Source organism: Chrysemys picta, chromosome 8 (assembly GCF_011386835.1).
Source record: "Chrysemys picta bellii isolate R12L10 chromosome 8, ASM1138683v2, whole genome shotgun sequence".
Lineage (NCBI taxonomy): Eukaryota > Metazoa > Chordata > Testudines > Emydidae > Chrysemys > Chrysemys picta.
Window position 1 is genome coordinate 110,522,966 of NC_088798.1, and position 18,881 is coordinate 110,541,846.

Consider the following 18,881-nt stretch of genomic DNA (forward strand, 5'->3'; position numbering starts at 1 on the left):
TCCAAATGCACCTTCACATGTCATTCTATAGAATAAAAAGTTCCTCTTCACTTTCTTATGCGGGTCCAGATCACAAATGATAAGAGATTGTATCCTGAATGAGAATTTCCACTTCGATAGATACACATGCAAGTGCAGAAGCACTGGAACACTGGCAGATCATAATTTAGAAAAAAATACAATGCACATGCACAAAGTAAGCTTGTAAATCTTAATGCCTCAGCCAAATCAAAAAGGACTTTCACTAGACCACCTTATCTACTACTTAGGGCTAGCATCCCTGACAAATTACAAGATTCTTCCACAGCCTACCAAGACATTAGAACCGGTCAGTATGCTTGATTATTTTGTTTTTAAATGGCAAAAATTGTTTCCCTTCTCTCTCTGTATTTGAAAGAGATGAGCTTTTCATAAAATTTATGCCCAGGCCAAGAAGAAACGTGCAAAATTTCAGCCCAAAAGGTGGCAGTCAAGTTATAAAAAATTGAAGAAAGCTACAGGAGGTGTTCCTATACACTGCCAACAACATAACAACTAGGTGTTTAGGCTAAGAGCTCTGCCATAGTTTTAGAAGCGAGAAAATAGGCTACAGAAATGGGAGGAAATCCAGAGAGAATGGTCTTTAATAGACAGGAAAGCTCCTTTGGCAGCTAATCTCAGTGAAAAATCAAGGCCACCAAATATTCATCTCCAAGACATTAGTCAAGTGATAACAGTGATATGAGGGGCCCTACTCATCTTCTGGATCCCCCCACCAAGAGACATTGGGAAAGATCTACAGATGGGTACAGGTTAGGATGTGTTCTCACCCAGAGGAGGGGGGATCCCTTCAGCTATTCTCATTGACTCACCTCAAAGGTGTTTTTTTTTTGTTTTTAATGTTAGTGCTACTGACGTCCAACCCCCACATTACATACCCCAGATCCAAAAGTATTTCTGGCTTGAATCTTACATGTTGCTCAGGTTCCAGGAGACTGATGGATTTGGCACATTGTTAAATACATGAAGAGTTGTTCAAGGGCTGGAGTGAAATGCAGCAGAAGGATTGATCAATCCCAATACTGTATTTTTCCCCCCAACTGAAGAATGGAGTCCTGGTATCAGGATAATGAAGTTTTCATACTTCAGTTATTTGTAAACTCTCACGCCCCGTGGATTGGCTCTCCTGGAGCCTTCTGAGTTGGGATAGAAGGGCCTCTAGATTTGTTCCACCTCACACTTACTCAAGTAAGTCTGCAGACTGCATTGAGCCAGGTTTTCCAGTGTCATCTGTTAGAATGAAAGAATTTGTCAGATTAGTTCTAGGGTAACTAGCATTGGGGTGCTGTGGAGTTCAGCCATTGGGTGTGAATGTAACATCCTCACAGTCCACCCAACGCATTGCCAGGAGAGGCTCATTGGCCCCCGCATTGCCTCACACACCCACCCTTTTTGACATCATCCATACAGGATTTGGATTGGACTATGGAATCCAAAATAAAATTCAAGCAATTCTGGAGACGGGACCATAAACTCCAGGACTGCCAAGTAGTCAGTTCTCCAGCAGACACACTTGTATATACTCCAGCATGTGCACACACTCACACACCCACTCATGTCCTCCTAGCCACTATGGAGTCTCAGCTCCCTCCCTTCTCTTCCTTCTCCCTGAAAAGCAAAGAAAGCTGTTCAGCCTCACTTCCTGAGAGTCCATCTGCAGCATATGCTGGAACCCTGACACAATTCCACTCCTCCTACAAGTCAATCATGAATGAAACTGGAAAGCATCAGCCACATATTGCTTCAGTCCCCTTCCCTACGAGAATGGGCTTGAATTACGAAGGAACTGGTACCAGCCACTTTGCTACAGGCACTTCCTACCAATAATTCCCCTCAGTAGCTACAGGAGGATACCCAGGCTGATGTAAGACATTTTCGGGAGCTCTCCACCCCAAATGGAACTTCAGTGGCCCCATCCTGAATATTTTTCCAGCCTCTGCACAAGGGATGGCTCTAACCCTAATTAACCAGCGGACCAAATTTGGTGATGAACCCTGGTCATGTGCCACCTGAGGCACATTGTACATATGTTAAGAATAATAATAATCAGTTCTTCCAGCAGAGTTTCCCTATTAGGGTTATGCAGAGAGGGGATCCCAAAGCAACAGGCTATGTACAGATAGATCAGCATTCCCTCCAACAGAGAGATGAAGACTAAATAATTTCTGAGGATGTGCATCCTCCACGCCACATGCTGAATCCCTACCACGCCCTCGCCTTGGAATAAGCTCTACAAAGAAGTAGCTGTTATGTACATGTATCTCAGCTCTCTTCCTTTGGAAAGTGTCCCTTCAAAGTGACAGGCAAATCCTGGGACAGATGGGTGGGGCTGTCCTTAGGCTGACTCCCCAGCAGCAATGGGGCCTGCAGCTTTCTTCTTGGGGCGAGCTTTCACACTCTTTAGTGGAGGCTGCAAAAGAAAACAGAGAAACTATCAGTTCATGTAGGGCACAAGTACAGAGCAGAAAGGAGGGGGAGCATAGATCAACACAACACGGCAAGGAGGGTTGGCAGAACACAAGGAGTCTATTTAATCCAATATGCTGACCCCTTAAACATGGCTGAAGGGACACAGTCTGCTCAAAAATCTGACTTCTGCTTGATATTTAACTTTTTTTTTGTCAGTGTCATTGTATAGTCATTAAGTTTTCTGTTGTTTCAGAGGGTCTTTCACACAGCAACAGGGAATGAAAAACATTTTAAACCATAGGAAATTGTAATAGAAAAAAAAACAAGAACCAGCAAGGGGCCTTGAGAGTAGGAGTGGCTTGGGGTGGGGGTGGGGGTGGAGAAAAGAGACTAGGTTTCAAATCAATCAATCAGTCTCTATTCCAACTTTTCTGGTTCTAAATAGTACCCACAATCCTGCTCTTCCAGAAAGAGAGCCATTAATGTCTTGGACTACTTTGTACACTCTGCTTCAATTGCTTATCTTATTCCAGATCCTTAGGGAGGGGAGGGCATTCATTGAATTGTGAAGACTTGACACCATTGACAGAGCTGAGAAGTTGCCCAAAGCATGTTTCTGAAAAAGTGTCTAAGAATTCCCACAACAAAAGAACAGAAATTGGACTTGAAAGTTCTGAAGAAAGACCAAGCGGAAGAAACAAGTCTTCCTGAAAAGCACCTTACCTTCTGTATCTGTCAAGCAGCAGCAGAAAAGGACACAGTCCCTATTTCCTTCCCCCACACACACCTCCTGCACTTTACAGATCACCTTTAACACCCATTAATAGGAGAATTGCAATAGAATCTGGCCCTCCTGCTTCGCAGCAGTTTATGCTCACTGTTCTAGGCCACAGGGCCTTTTAGGGAAGAGAGCAGGAGGATCAAGCCAGAGGAGCTTCTAGGATCAGAAATCCAGGCAGGTTTCAAGCATCTCATCAGACCAGGCATTTTGCCTAGCAGGTAACTAGACACCCAAGTGTGCAGCATACCCAGTCTAAACGTTTAAATATTAATGCCATGTTACTACAGATGGTGCAATTCAAACTATCAATCCATCACTAAATGTTTCAAAGTTTAGCAGCTTGAGTTAGGCTGAGCAAAAAATGGCTCCCACCTTTATAATAGGAAGAAATAACATATTTATCATTTGTAATCCAAATTATGATGTTGGGGAGACCTTCAGCAAAAGCCCAAGCCTGGAAATTTTCAGCTCAAAAAACAAAAGTTTCAGAGTTATGAACATCTGAAAAGAGGGGGTTAGAATGGAAACTATACTGGGCATAAATGCACCCATTCTAGTGTGTGGCAAGGCTTAGAGATGTGATGGAAGGAAGGAAGGCATAATAACCATCAACTCCTATCTGAAAAAAGGCCAAAAGGGGAGTAACAGGATCAAGTTATATATCTAGGGCATTTCTAAGACTCAAGACACAGGCTGTATCTATCAGTAAAAGTTTCCTGACACGAACTGTCTCAGGGAAGTGGGAGTCTCATTGTTTCGCATCCCTCATCATCTAGGCTAAGAGCCTCTGATGGACTTATCCTTCATGAATGTATCTACTACTTTTTTGAACCCATTTATAGTTTTGGCCTTCACAACATCCCCTGACAATTAGTTCCACAGGTTGAATGTGCATTGTGTGAAGAAGTACTTATGTTTGTTTTAAACCTGCTGCCTATTAATTTCATTGGGTGACTCTTGGTTCTTGTATTATGTGAAGGAATAAATAACACTTCCCTATTCACTTTCTCCACACCATTCATGATTTTATAGACTTCTATCATATACCCCCCTTAGTCGTCTCTTTTCTAAGCTGACCAGTTCCATTCCTCTTAATCTCTCCCTCATATGGAAGCTGTTCCATACTCTCTTCTCAAAAAGCTATAGTAGAATTGGAAAAAAGTACAGAGATGGGGCAACAACAGCTGCATGCAGCATTCAAGTGTGGGCATACCATGAATGTATATAGTGGCTTTATGATATTTTCTGTTTTATTCTCTGTCCCCCTATGTTGGCTTTTTTTGACTGCTGCTGCACACTGAGCAGATGTTTGCAGAGAACTATCTATGACGACTCCAAGATCTCTTTCTTGAGTGGCAATAGCTAATTTAGACCCCATCGTTTTTCATGTATAGCTGGGATTATGTTTTGCAATAGGCATTACTTTTCACTTACCAACACTGAACTTCATCTGCGATTTTTTTGCCCAGTCACTCAGTTTAGCGAGGTCCCTTTGTAACTCTTCACAGTCAGCTTTGGATTTAACTATCTTGAGTAATTTTGTATCATCTGCAAACTTTGCCACTTTACTCTGTTTACCCCTTCATTTATTAATATGTTGTACGGATCCCCTAGGGGACCCTGCTATCTACCTCTCTTCACTGTGAAAACTGACCTTTTATTTCTATCCTTTGTTTCCTATCTTTTAACCAGTTACTGATCCATGAGAGGACCTTCCCTCTTACCTCATGATCACTTACTTTGCTTCAAAGCCTTCGGCGTGGGACCTTGTTAAAGGCATCCTGAAAGTCCAAGTACGCTACTGTATCACTCTTGTTCACATGCTTGTTGACTCCCTCAAAGAATTCTAATAGACTGGTGAGGCATGATTTCCCTTTCAAAAGACAAGTTGACTCTTCCTCAACATATCGTGATCTATGCATCTGAGAATTCTGTTCTTTACTATAAATTTCAACTATACAAACCAGCTCCAGCCCAAGAAGTCATTCAGATACCAGCTCACCTCAGCTTTTGTCACTTTTTTAGGAGCTTTGAGGCTCTGGGTGCGTTTTGGTGTTTTGTCTCCTGCATCTTCATCTGAAGGTTCTGTTCTAGAATCAGACTGGGCCCCATTTGACCTTTGAGACACACTGGCCTCTTCTCCTGAGGAGTAACAGGAAGCAGCTAAGGACGAGAAGAAAACAAAAACACCTTTTATACTTTTCAGTACCAAGTCCATCCAAAAGGGGCTCCCAATCAGGGCTGTCAGGAGGGGAGAGAGGTGTCAACAGCTCTTACTCAGGGCCTGAGGGATACACCCAAGAGTGTGCAAACATGCCCATAATCTGGGAAGGACGGGGAAACTGTAGAAGACTCATGCCCCCTAACCAGGGTGGATTGATTTGCATCAAACAATTTAAATCACTGATTTTCATCATTATTTAAATGAGCAAGCAGGAAATCTTGATTTCAATAATCAATTTTACTCATTTTGCATTTTTACCTTTTAGTTATTTTCATAAAGAGGGGTTGATTCTCATTGACTGGTAACCATTAAAACACAACGGTACACTAAAATTGGTATTTTTGTTAACAGGAGGATATTCTATAGTTATACACATTTACTTTAAGCTGCTACAGTTTAAAACATTTTTTCAGACTTCATTTTTACATTCTTCTATGTTAGAAAATAGTGAATGATACACTTCTTATTTACTAGAGGATTGATTTTTACTTGATGTTTTTGTGCATTTTTAATAGAACTTGACACAAATCACATTTAAGAAAGCTACCTTAAATGTGCTGGATACACAAGAAAAAAGTTTATCAGATGTTTTGCATTTGAAACTGATTAAGCAAAGAAGGAAGGTATTTATTTGTAATTTGTGAATTGATCTATTGTTTCTGTTCACCGTGTCCTTCAAGATTTTAGAATTAGTAGAGCTCATACTCTAACACCCAGTTTTTACTCTTAGATTGGAAAAGGAAAACAAGCTTTCCTGCTTTTGTACTTTCCTATTGTTTTTTTAACCTTTAAGGAACTAGATATTGAACTGCACTCATTGAATAAACCGAAATGAAGAGAATTCTCTTCGTACCTCCAGAAGAAGCTACTACTGAAAAAGCTAGTTTAGCACTAAAAAAAGAAAAGGTATGGTTCCAGGTGCATAGCCAGCAACTTCCACCAGTTCAGTGATGTGGCATTCTTTAAAAATTATGGTAGTGGACATGTATTGTATGAACATTTTTTCATGAATTTAAATGACTTTAATGTCTAAACTTACTATATTAATGTAGGCTGTCATATTTTCAAATTTAATTTTAAATAGATTTATTTTAAAAATAAAAAAAATCCAGGGATGACAGCAGATTCATCTGGAAGGGAACTCACTCCAAAAATCTCTTTCCCCCAAGTAACAGGCAACTTATACTCCTGTATTACATGCAGCATTCAAAACAAAATCCAAAGCTTTGGCAGCACCTACTACTATCTTGAAGCCTCGATACCCTCCCCTTACCCCTGTTGTTCAGGGCCTCATAGAATAGCCTACCAGGAGTATTATATACCTGAATCCTCAATGGTTTCAAGGCCACTAGTGGAGGTGCGCAGCTGTGGCTTGGGGCTCCGTAGATGCACAGTATCTTCATCCCGGATCAGAGTCAAATCCTGCATACTGAAACTTCTCAGCTTCTCAGACAAAACTCCCTGACCCTAACAGGACATCATAGTTAGTGCCATGGATATCTCATACATGGCTTCTGTCATCTGGGATTCTTCACAGAGAAATTGGAAAGAGAGGGAAAATGTCCCATTCCCCACAAAGAGACTCAAGAGGAAGAGACATGCATGCTCTAGAAGCCAACAGGAAAGAAGACTGATCTAGGGAAATCTCCCCCTCAGCCCCGCCCCAAGCTGAAGTGCTGTGTGAAGAATAATGCAAACTGGAGGAAGGCAGGAGGAGAGTGAGGTCAGCAGCACCCATCAGCTTCCCTCCAAACCAACAGGGAATCAGCTGGAGGGACACAGCAACAGGAACTGAAATAGTTTTAAAACAGAATTTGATAAATGTATGAATGGGATTATATGACATGGTTGCCTACGATAGCTGGACAATGCACTTGATGACCAAGGAGGTCCCTTCCAATCCTATGGAAGTTATCCTGCTGGGGGCAGACTGGTGTCTCAGAGGCTAAAGAAGTGGATGCAGCACACAGTTGTGTTACCTTTGCAGCTGCAGTAACTGCTGCATTGGCAGCCAAGTTTAAACCTTTCTTGCCAACTCGCATCATGGTTTCATAGCTCTTGTCACGGGCCTGGGTAATATACTCATCAATCTCCTAGGAAAGAAGTGGGGAAACCCAACATTTAGATTCCTGGTTACAAACATGGACAGAGATCCTCCCCATTAAAAACCAAAAGCTCATCAGGCACCTTTCTCCAAGACTAATAGCACCAGCTACTAGACATTACTTCTGTCACCGCCATCCCTCTCCCATTTACAGCAGGCTTGCACCCAGTGGAGGGTTGCATTTGCAACTTGTCAAAAAGCAGTGAACTATATCTAATTTACAGAAGATGGAGCAGAGGATAGCTGCGCCTACCAATAATATGAAGTTGCAGCCTGTAGAGGCCACAGGTTCTAGAATGCATGGCTTCCACCTTGATTCAAACAGTCTAACTGCTGGAGCAGTCCATGTGGGAACCCATCACATCTGTAAGCCACACATCTATACTAAAAATTACAGCTACTATAGGTCATATTGGAATACTCCATAGGGTGCACTTTGCCCCCCTTGCTTTACAAAAGTAACACATCCTACATCCTCTGTAGGCAGCACAAATATGACTTGATGCATCAGGATCTTTATTATGGTCTAAATGGGTCAAAAGTCACCCAACTTCCAGGGCAGGTCAATAGCCATGGCAATAGAAAAGTACCTTCTCTTTATTGGAGAGCGTTGGGTGCACAAACTTCCTGTAGAGGACGCTGGAGCCCTTGGTGTAAGGAGAGAGCAGCCAGATCACAAATGCGATTTTCAACTCGAAATAGAACGGAAACCTGAGAGAGATGGAGAAGCTGGAATCAAGAGCAGGTCAGAGACAGATACAGATAGGCAGATAGTCCAAAGTGGAGCACAGATCGGATTAGTAAAGAGAAGATTCAGAAATGGAACAGAATCATCATGACAAGGCCAGCAATGTAACAGAGTCCTTCCTGAACCTCTGGGACACACTTCCTTGAAGCCTCTCTGGGTATGTCTCTGGGTAGACTTGGGTTTGTAGCTGTGTAGACAGCGTTTGTAGTTGCGGCTCAGGCTGCAGCTCAGGCTCTGAAGCCCACCAGGCATTTATGTCTACAAAAGGCAAAGAGGCTAAGTCACAGCTTCCAGCCACAATGGCTACAAAAAAAGTCCTTGAGTGGAGAGGACCCTTCCTCCTGTATCCCACAGCAGCTGATCCTAGAAGAGTGTCTGAGAGCTTTCCCTCCCTTCCCCATATGTAATGAACAGCCTGGATACTCACCAGGAAAGAACAATATCTGTGAGTGTTTCTGCTGTGGTGAAGAAGGCAAACACAATCCAATACATCATCCACTTCACCTGTAAAAGGACAGCTATTCCATTATAAACCAAAAAACACAAACACTAGGTTACAACCCAAAAACTGGGATTTCTTCCTTGTCAAATGACTTGTCACCTCAAGATGTTAATTTTATCCTAAGGATGAGGGTATGTATCAGTAATTTAGGATAGAACACATTAAATGGATGTCATAATTATCCATAAAATATGAAATTATGAACACAGGAAAATGTCAGCTAAGGTTAACCTTTAAAAAAAATCCAAACAAATTAAGATATGTAAACACATAGCTAGGAACGCCCAAACAACCTTAATTCTATTATGTAGTGACACCATAAAATACCAAATGATTACAGCATTTTAATGTTTATAGTCCCAAACTAGATCAAGACTTTTTGACTGAACATTAGATTTTTCTTTTTGCCATAAATCACAACATGTTTGGATTTCCTTCTAATTTTAACTTTGACCCTGAATTTCCTGGATTTGTCATGCTTGCAGATATATACAGTACTACAGGCATGTTGCTACTTTTATTCTAAATTACCGATATGTACTCTAAACCTTAATTCCATCTTTGATGTAGTTTGTTTGGGAATTTTCATTTTAATTAAAAGTTTTATAAGTGAGCATTGAACAAGAAACCCATAGAAACTGTTACCATGTGATATTTCTGGTGAAGTGTATTTATTTATTTATTATTAAACTTTTAGGGACATATTTCCCTGTGGGTCCTGATTGTTTTTTTGACACTCTGGAGCCAACAAATTTTCCCCTCCCTTTTGAATTGGTGCACCGGGTAATTTTTGAAAAGACATATTTAAAGACATTAATGATCACTTTTTGCTATTATTCATAACTGAAAGAATATCTATTAGAGACTGAAGAATAAAGTTTTCTCCTTCAGAGGAAACGCATGAAGTGTTGCCCTTTTTCAAAATTATCACTAACTCCCATTGTTTCCAATAGGAGAAAAGTCAAGATGCCCTCAGGGAAGATGGTAGCCCTCCTGTATTGTTAGGAGGTAGAGAGAAGCACTGCAAGCAGAACATAAATGGAGGCAGTGGCCATCTTTGCTAAAGGCAACTTGTAGTCTCAATGTCACTGAGAATAATGGCAGATGGTAGCCATTGTGAAATAGGGGAAGTGTGTGTGGAATTATCTAGAAGGTGGTTATGCGCTGAAGTTTACATTTTCCTCTCTGATTAAGAAGTTTGAAGAGTGTCATTAAGGTAATTTGGGAGAAAAAAATAAGATCTGATATAGGATGCTAAATTTCTTAAAGAACCACCTTAATTAAATTTTATTTCAAATTAATTAATGAATTTACTTGTAAAGTCTTAGAAAATTCATCCTATGCTCAACAAGTGCTGTAATTTTGGAGAAAAATACAGCATATCCTTGTACATAAGAAAGTGAATTCCTGCAAACTTCAACTCAGCCTTAGCTATGGAGCCACAGCCGACAAACATCCACAATATACTCAATATTATTGTTCTCAATATAGAACTTTATGTTGTCTCACTTCTCTTTTTGTCACATTACAAATTGGCCATTTATTTGATGTCCCTAGCCTCTATTAGCCAGAAGTTGGGAATGGGTGACCGGGGATGGATCACTTGATGATTACTTCTTCTGTTCATTCCCTCTGAAGCACTTGGCATTGGTAGGGTTGCCAGGTGTCCGTTTTTTGACCAGAGTACCCGATCAAAAAAGGACTCTGGCGGCTTCAGTCAGAACCACTGACCAGGCCGTTAAAACTCCAGTTGGCGGTGCGGCGGGGCACACAGGCTCCTACCTGGCTCCACGTGGCTCCCAGGAAGCAGCCAGCATGTCCAGCTCCTAGGCAGAGGAGTAGCCAAGGAGGCTCCATGCGCTGCCCTCGCCCGCAGGTGCCGCCCCGAGCGCCGGCTCCGCAGCTCTCATTGGTCAAAACCACAGCCAATGGGAGCAGTGAGGGCAGCGCCTGCAGGCAGAGGCAGCATGTGGAGCCCCCTGGCAGTGCCTCCACCTAGGAGTTGGAGGGACATGTTGCCGATTCCCGGGAGCTGTCTGAGGTCAGCACCACCTAGAGCCCACACCTCCTCCCGCACCCCAATCCCCTGGCCCCAACACCCTCCCACACACCAAACCCAAACCCTGAGCCCACTCCTGCACTCCAAACCCCTCATCCATAGCCCCACCCCAGAGCCCACACCCCCTCCCGCACCCCAACCCCCTGCCCCAGCTTGGTGAAAATGAGCAAGTCAGCAAGATGGAGGAGAGTGAGCAACGGAGGGAGAGGGGATGGAATGGGCGGTGCCTCGGAGAAGGGGTGGGGCAGGGTAAGGGTGTTTGGTTTTCTGCAATTAGAAAGTTAGCAATCCTAGGCATTGATCACTATTTAAAAGATAGGATACTGGGCTAGATGGACCTTTGGTCTGACCCACTATGGCCATTCTTATGTATTCCTACTCTTATTTTCTGACAGCCCCTTGCAAGAGGCTTTATCAAAGCCATTCTGAAAGCTCAAATTAAATTATAGTGACTGATTCTCCTTTACCCATTATTCTGTTGACTCAAAATTCTACATCAAAGACACACAGTTTTCCTTTAAAGAAACTGGGCTGCTTCATCCTGATCATTACCCCGCCCCAAAAGACAGAAATTGTTGGGCTACGCCAGAATAGATGACTTCACACAACTAGGAGCTGCACTGATGTTAACAGAGTCAACCATCTGTTAACTGCTTGGACCGTTCAGTACTGCAGAGGCCGAAGGAGAAAAAAGCCAGGAAGGAAGCTAGATCCTGTGGTCTGCAAAAACAGGGGAAAAGGGACAAGCTGAGTTTGCTACAAACTAGAAGAAAAAGCATTGGTCAAGTGGGTGACAGTGGGACAAGTAAGGTAAATTGGCCATGTAAGGCAGGAATTAAAAGAAAAAAAAAAAAGAGGTCAAATGAGCATAGATAAAAATTCTTCTCTTTTCTCTGCCAGTGTTGTCTATTGTTTAGACTGAGCTTTTCAAGGCAAGGACTACTAGTTTTTCATTTTGTTTTTGTAGTTTTAAATAATTGGCAGACTGCTAATTGAAAAGAATAAATATAATTGTGTTCTTTAGAGTACCACTCTTTCAGGCACTGTAAAAATTATAAGCCAAAACCCTATACTATAAACATTAAGGTTGCATAATCAAACATTTAAAAGTTAGAAAATGCCAGTTATTCAGATTGATAGGGCAACAATAATATTTCCTAACTTTCAAGTGCTTGACTTTCCAATAACACATTCTTTTAACATACTTTTATAGAATAATAGGTCTCATGCTGGCAGTATTAGGATGTCCTTGGAATTTCTAAATATTAGAAATCACAATTTCTTAACTCGAAGTGTTGCATCCAACATGAGGGAATTCTATACGAGACATCTTGATATATAAAGAAGAACTGATAACAGAACAAAAAATTAGTGGTAGCTTAGGTACAAGTACTCATGACTTGACCACATTTGTTATGTGCCAACAGACTAAAGCCCAAACCAGTAATACCTGATGCTGTAAAAAGGCCTAGTTTCACAAAGCTGAAAACAGTTATGAGCCAAATCAGTTGGTTGTCACATAACAGTGTTTAGCCCACTGGGTCCTCTTCAGTTCATGCATTATGCTTTTCCTCCCCATAAAAAGCGGGGAAATGTAGAAGGAAGAGAACCTGAAACATAAGCCCTTGTATCAGAGGCCTGGTATAAGGCAGGACTTGCTCACAAAATCTGGCAAGAACAGGACTGATATTGCAGAAATACACATTCCTAAAAAGTGCTAAGCACAGAGTACTCACGCAAACACATCCCGATATCAAGTGGTACCAGAACATCCCAATGTCATGAATGGTACAAAAACATTCCCCAAGAATAACAGGAACACACTGACCTCTCCTAAAAAAAAAATGAGGTCAGGATAACAGTACGTAATAAAAATGTTTTAATCAAACCAACATGTACAAGGTAATGGGTAGTAGCTAGCCACATCAGGGGAAACGAACTATGTCAGAGGCAGTACTAACTTGTTTGTATCCAGGTATAAAAATGTATTTCAAAGGAAGTATCTTTGTCCAGCCAAGGGGGGAATGAAAAGTCCTGTTATTCACTAAACTGCATCTATTGTCATGGCCATACATATCTTAGTATCCTCGTAAATCTGCCAGGTGCTATTACTGTGCTTTGTCAGCAATAAACCTGACCTGGTGCCTTCGCTCCTTAACGAATCCTGTGGTCATTGGGATGTTCGCTCAAGGTCTGTTGTGCCACCTGTCTGCGCAAAGCTCGGACAGCACACAAGAAAAAAAAACGCACACATGCAGCCAAACATCTAACCACAAGTACAAAGTACTATACTTAGGAAGGAAAAAATCAAATGCACAAATGTAAAATGTTTAATTCATTTAATGTGTGCCATTTAATTCTGCATTGTTCCACCAAAACCCATTTCTCCCTCAAAATGACACCACTACCGAGTCACTACTGATGTGGGCTGGATTCAACAGGCAAAGCTCTATATAACTTTAGAGGGCTGAAGAAACAGAAGGAGACACTGCAGAACTAGGTCCTAGAGCCCTCACTGTTGATACCATTCCTGGCTCTGCAGTTCTGCAAGTAGGAGAACCACAAGTCATACCACAGACATCAACTCCACCACACCAGTATCCTACTCACCAGTGTTGTTGCTCCTCTTAGAGACAGCAGTGAAGCAGGCAAAGAAGAGTAAAGGGGGATTAGACTCCACCCAAATACCAGCCAGATATCACCTCTCCCACTGAGGTGGTGTTCTGAAATGCTCAGAGGAGCACCGTGCCTCCAATCAGGAGACTCATTGCTTGCTGCTGGAAAGTCCACTTCCCAAACCACTGCGACACCATGGGCAGAAACCACAAGGGTGGGGAGACTAAAGAGAAATAAGCCCTAAAAGGAAGCTGGAGAAAATCCAGCCTGACAGAAGTCTCTTATCATTCAAGAGAAGAAACAGGGCAGAATAAATCATCCAATGTACAAAAGGAAAACTAAGGAAGACTGAAGAGTAACAAAAGGAGGCAGAAGAAACGGGCTAGAGAGCCATATTCCAATGAAGAGGGGAGGGAAAAGCATCTTATCTGTTTGGACTTTTAAATACTTTCAGATTATACCACATTTTCACTCTTTCACTGTCTCTTCTGCCAAACTAGATTTAGGATTTGAAACCTCCAGCCAAATCAGCCTCTTTCCATGACATCATCTCCTTTTGTTCCAAATCTGTCAATAGGCAGGGGTAACATATTAGCCTACAACCTGGATAAAAGGGCCCCTCATAATTTGAGAGCCTTAATATTTGTAATAATTTAGTTGTCCAGATAATTTTATCAACTCTGGAGCTGCTCACCCTTCTTAAAAAGATATTGTTCCAAGATGTCTGTCTGTCCACGGAGAATCAGTGTGACATCCATGTATGGGGGCACACGTTTCCTTCAGGACCAGAAACGTAAGGAGTTTTAAATGGAAACTTAAATGGTGCCGCCAGAGAAGTAGTGTTTTGATAAAGCACTGCTTGCCATCTCAATCTGGTCCCTTCTGCCAGGGTTTTGCTGTCGGACCTTATTAGAATAGACTAATATCCTCCACCCCTTCCTCCCAATAAGCAAATCTGAAACACCACACCTCCTTAAAGGATCCATTAATACTATCAATAATGAGCACCTGCAGAGCATAAGAACACAAGAACGGCCATACTGGGTCAGACCAAAGGTCCATCTAGCCCAGTATCCTGTCTGACTTCAGCCTGATTTTCAGGAGAGCTCTGCTTCCTTATGGGTACCTAAACATAAGACCAGATTTTCAAGCTTGCTCAGTAGCCAGCTGCTCCCGTGTAACACTTATAGCCAAAATGCCTAAAGAGCTCAACACCCAATATGCTGAGCTCTTCTGAAAACCTGTCCCTTTATTCTGGTGCTTAAATGGAGCTGAGCTCCTTTGAAAATCTGGCCCCAATTGTGTGAGCAGAATTCTGTTGGAAATATCTGGTAAAGCATTATGGTCAACATCAGCTAACCTTCACAGGCTTGAGAGGCTGGTATTCTCATTTTACAGATGGGCAAACGGAGATGCAGAGCAGCAAAGTCAGAGGAAGTCAGTGTCTGAACTTAGCGAGGCAGAGTCTAAATACACTCCATCCACACCTAGCCTTGTGGGGCTGGCCTCTAGCTTACCACACACACTCAAATGATAGGAGATATGCTTTGTCCCATACAGAGAAGGGGAAAAAAGCTGGTCTCAGGAGGGGGAGGATCTTGGATGGTATGGTATTCTGAAAACAGGATGAGAGTCAGGTTTTCCGGGGGGGTGGGGGGGGGTGCCAGTGGGAACACAACACGGCGACTCACACTTACATATTCTTTTACATTTTTCGTCTTCACGGCCTTGTAAGAGGAATACGCAGGGTATAAAGTGCCAAATATTAGCCTAGAATAAAACAGAGCCCATGAGAACTATTCAGCCTTCTTATCCACTTGATGTTCCTCCCCTCCCGGATCCCAACACCTCATCTTAATTTTGCTTAACACAAACACCCCTCCTCCCTTAACCATCCTTTGACCTCAGGATTAAGATTCAGTTATTGGAGTGCTCACAGCCTGCCTGAAGCCACTGCAGGCTTTCACCTACGGCAGTTCCACTGGCACCAAACCCTCCTTTTATATCTGAAAGCTTCAGCTCCCTGAATTTCCTACCACTGTGTCTCTCCATGCCTCTCGCAGCTGGGGATGGTGGGGATTACAGCAATATGAAATGCACATTACAAGGTGATTCACCTCAAGACTATTCAGAAATGTACATTAGTAAATAATTTTGCTGCATTTCATGTAATGGACACAGTGCCCAAGTGCTCCAGCTAGCACTGCTGACAACCAAGAAGCCAGGTTTAATGGGTTAGCTTTGACCTATAAAGCTCATCAGCGCTCATCCATTTTCAGGATGACTCTCGCGGGTGGGCTGAGTTATGTGTCTCGTTCCTACGAGAAGGGGGTGCTGACAGGGACCCCGTCTCAAATTCACTCCCCCGCCCCGTTCCCGAATAGCCGCCAGTGCCCCCTACCAGATGCAGCTAATGCCGGCGGATGCCCGGCAAGGTGGGCTCCAGGCTGCAGAGCGGCTGGGGGGCGGTGTCGCTGGGAGTGTGGCGAGGGCTTGGCGCTCTCATGGAAAGAGGCGCTAGCACTAAGCCTACGGAGCCTCCCCACCCCCACACACCCCGGCCTCGCAGCGCGCCGCCACAGGCTGCGGCTCGCTCCGCAAGTCGTACAGGTCCCCCGAGCCGCTGGCTCTGAGGGGCGCCGCGCCGCGCGGGCCGGTCTCCCGGCCCTAGTGTGCGACCCGCGGCTCCGCAGACTGCAGGGGGCCGGGATGCTGCAGAGCCACCCCCGCACTCACACCACGAGCCGGGAGATGATCCACGAAACCATGGCGGAGCCGGGCCGGCTCGAGGTCCGAGAGCAGCTGGTCCGCGGCAGCCGGCTCGGGGTAGCCTCGGATGATCCTTAAAGGGCAGGTTCCTGCAGCAAGTATGGCCCCACCCCAGGCTCTTAAAGGGTAGGCCTCGCCGCGTCGGAGGGAACCTGGGGCCAGAGCATCCCAAGAGCAACGTCTCCTCAGTGCGAATCCTGTGCGGCGCAGTATGTCCCACCTACCCGCCCACCACGCAGCGTCACCACACAGCGACACCCCCCCCCGGTACCCCTCCGCGCCACCACACAGCACCCCCCGTATTCCCCCTCCGCGCCACCACACAGCACCCCCCGTATTCCCCCTCCGCGCCACCACACAGCGATCCCCCGTATTCCCCCTCCGCGCCACCACACAGCGATCCCCCCGGTACCCCCCCTTCGCTCCGCGTACCCCCGTATCCCCCCCTCCACGCCACCACACAGCGATCCCCCGTACCCCTCCGCGCCACCACACAGCACCCCCGTATCCCTCCTCCGCACCGCCACACAGCGATCCCCCCGGTACCCCCCCTTCGCTCCGCGTACCCCTGTATCCCCCCCTCCGCGCCACCACACAGCGATCCCCCCGGTACCCCCCCTTCGCTCCGCGTATCCCCCCCTCCGCGCCACCACACAGCGATCCCCCGTATCCCCCCCTCCGCGCCGCGTACCCCCCCTCCGCGCCACCACACAGCACCCCCGTATCCCCCCCTCCGCGCCGCGTACCCCCCCTCCGCGCCACCACACAGCACCCCCGTATCCCCCCTCCACACCACCAGAGCGCCTCCGCGTCGCGTACCCCGCCCTTCGCGCCGCCACACAGCGATCCCCCGTACCCCTCCGTGCCACCAGAGCGCTTCCATGCTACCCCTCTGCTCCGCATACCCCCCTCCGCGCCACCACACAGCACCCCCATATCCCCCCTCCGCGCCACCACACAGCGATCCCCCGGTACCCCTCCACGCCACCACACAGCACCCCCTGACTCCCTGCTACCCTTCCACACCGCGTACCCCCGCCACACCACCACACAGCAGCCCCTGTACCCCTCCTCTGTACTGCCACACAGCACCCTGTCTAGTACTCCTCCGCACCACATACCCCCTCTCTGCGCTGCCATACAGCACCCCCGGTACTCCCCTACACACTGCCACACAGCAACACTCCCCCCATATCCCCTCCCCATACTGCCACACAGCGCACCCTCATACTCTCCCTCTGTGTTGCCACATAGTGCACCCCCAGTACTTCCAGTACCATACCTCTTTGTGTCATCACAGAGCATCCCCCGTACTCCTCCTCCCCATGCTACCACGCTACCCCACTACCCCTCCGCATGACCATACAGCGCCCCCCCCAGTACCCTTTTGCGTCACCACATAGTGCTCCCCCAGTACCTTCCCTTCCTGTGCTGCGAGGCAGCACACCTCTCTGCGTCACCACAGAGCACCCCTCTTTCCTCTCCGTGCCACTACAAGGAGTCTCCAGTACCATACCCCACTCCGCACCACCATGCAGCAACCCCCTCGGTACTGTACCCCTCCCCACACCACCCCTTCCCCATGCCACTCTACCACACAACCTCCCATTCCCCTTCCAGGATACTTCCCGTGCCACCACACAGCACCCCCCATATCACCCCGTGCTACTACACAGCACCCCTCCTCCTTGGCTATTGTCCACATCACAGCAGAGCCCTTTCCCCCTAGATACTCCTCTGTACCACCACACAGTGCCTGCTCACTTGTATTCCCCACACACAACTACACAACGCTCCTTCAGGATACCCCTCCCCCCATACCCTTCCATTCTACCACACAGTGCTCCCAGTATCTTCCCTCCATGCTACCACACAGCACCCCTTCCCCCCCTCTAGGATACCACATCTATATATACACATTTACATTTAGCCATATTAAAATGCATGTTTGCTTGCACATAGTTTACCAAGCAACCCAGATCACTATGTTAGTGGCCTCTCTTCTTCCTTATTTATCATTCCCCCAATTTTTATGTCATCTGCAAACTTTATCAATTATGATCTTATGTTTTCTTCCAGGTCCTTGATAGGGGTCTGCTATAGATCATCAGATCAGAGAGAGGAGGTGAATGATGCATTTCGAAAACAAACAAATATCCAAAATGCAAGACCCGGTAGTTATGGGGGACTTTAACTACCCAGACAGCTGTGGTAGAAGTAATACAGCAAAGCACGATTTCCAGTAAGTTCTTGCAATTTATTGGGGATACTTTTTTGTTTCAGAAAGTGAAGAAAATAGTCAGGGGATAGCCATTTTTGACATGATTCTGACCAACAGGGCAGATTGGTTGTAAATCTGAAGGTGGAAGGCAATTTGGGCAAAAGTTATCATGAAATGATAGATTTCATGATTCTAAGGCAAGGAAGAGGTGAGAGCAGCAGAATAAGGACAAGGACTTGATATTAATTATGGTAATTAAATCAGAAGTTAGGAATTGTACAAAATTGATAAGGAAAGGTAAGGGATATGAGGAAAAAAAATCTGTGGCCAGCAGAGCTAAAGACAATATTAAGAGTTTTAAAAATATATTAACTAAAAGAATCCTGACAATGGTATTGGTCTGTTACTA

The 18,881-nt window shown here is 45.1% G+C and overlaps 1 protein-coding gene across 6 annotated transcripts; it reads right to left on the reverse strand.

The window, feature by feature from the left end:
- Positions 1-861: 861 nt before the first annotated feature.
- On the reverse strand, positions 862-16,477 carry REEP2 (receptor accessory protein 2). 6 transcript variants are annotated; one of them, XR_006173016.2, is made up of 9 exons: positions 16,219-16,454; positions 15,180-15,252; positions 8,733-8,809; positions 8,148-8,268; positions 7,433-7,546; positions 6,776-6,920; positions 5,232-5,392; positions 2,295-2,449; positions 862-1,269 (listed from the first exon to the last, which is right to left on the reverse strand). XR_006173016.2 is itself a non-coding variant. In XM_065555264.1 (9 exons), coding segments are annotated over exons 2-9 (792 nt in total). In that variant the 5' UTR covers positions 15,182-15,252; positions 16,219-16,347; the 3' UTR covers positions 862-2,374. The 6 variants fall into 6 exon arrangements, 4 of the variants coding, with proteins under 4 accessions (XP_065411336.1, XP_065411337.1, XP_042700211.1 ...); XR_010589972.1 differs by lacking the exon at positions 16,219-16,454 and adding an exon at positions 15,884-16,151; XM_065555264.1 differs by adding an exon at positions 12,603-12,699 and having other exon boundaries at positions 862-2,449; positions 16,219-16,347.
- Between the last annotated feature and the right edge of the window lie 2,404 nt (positions 16,478-18,881).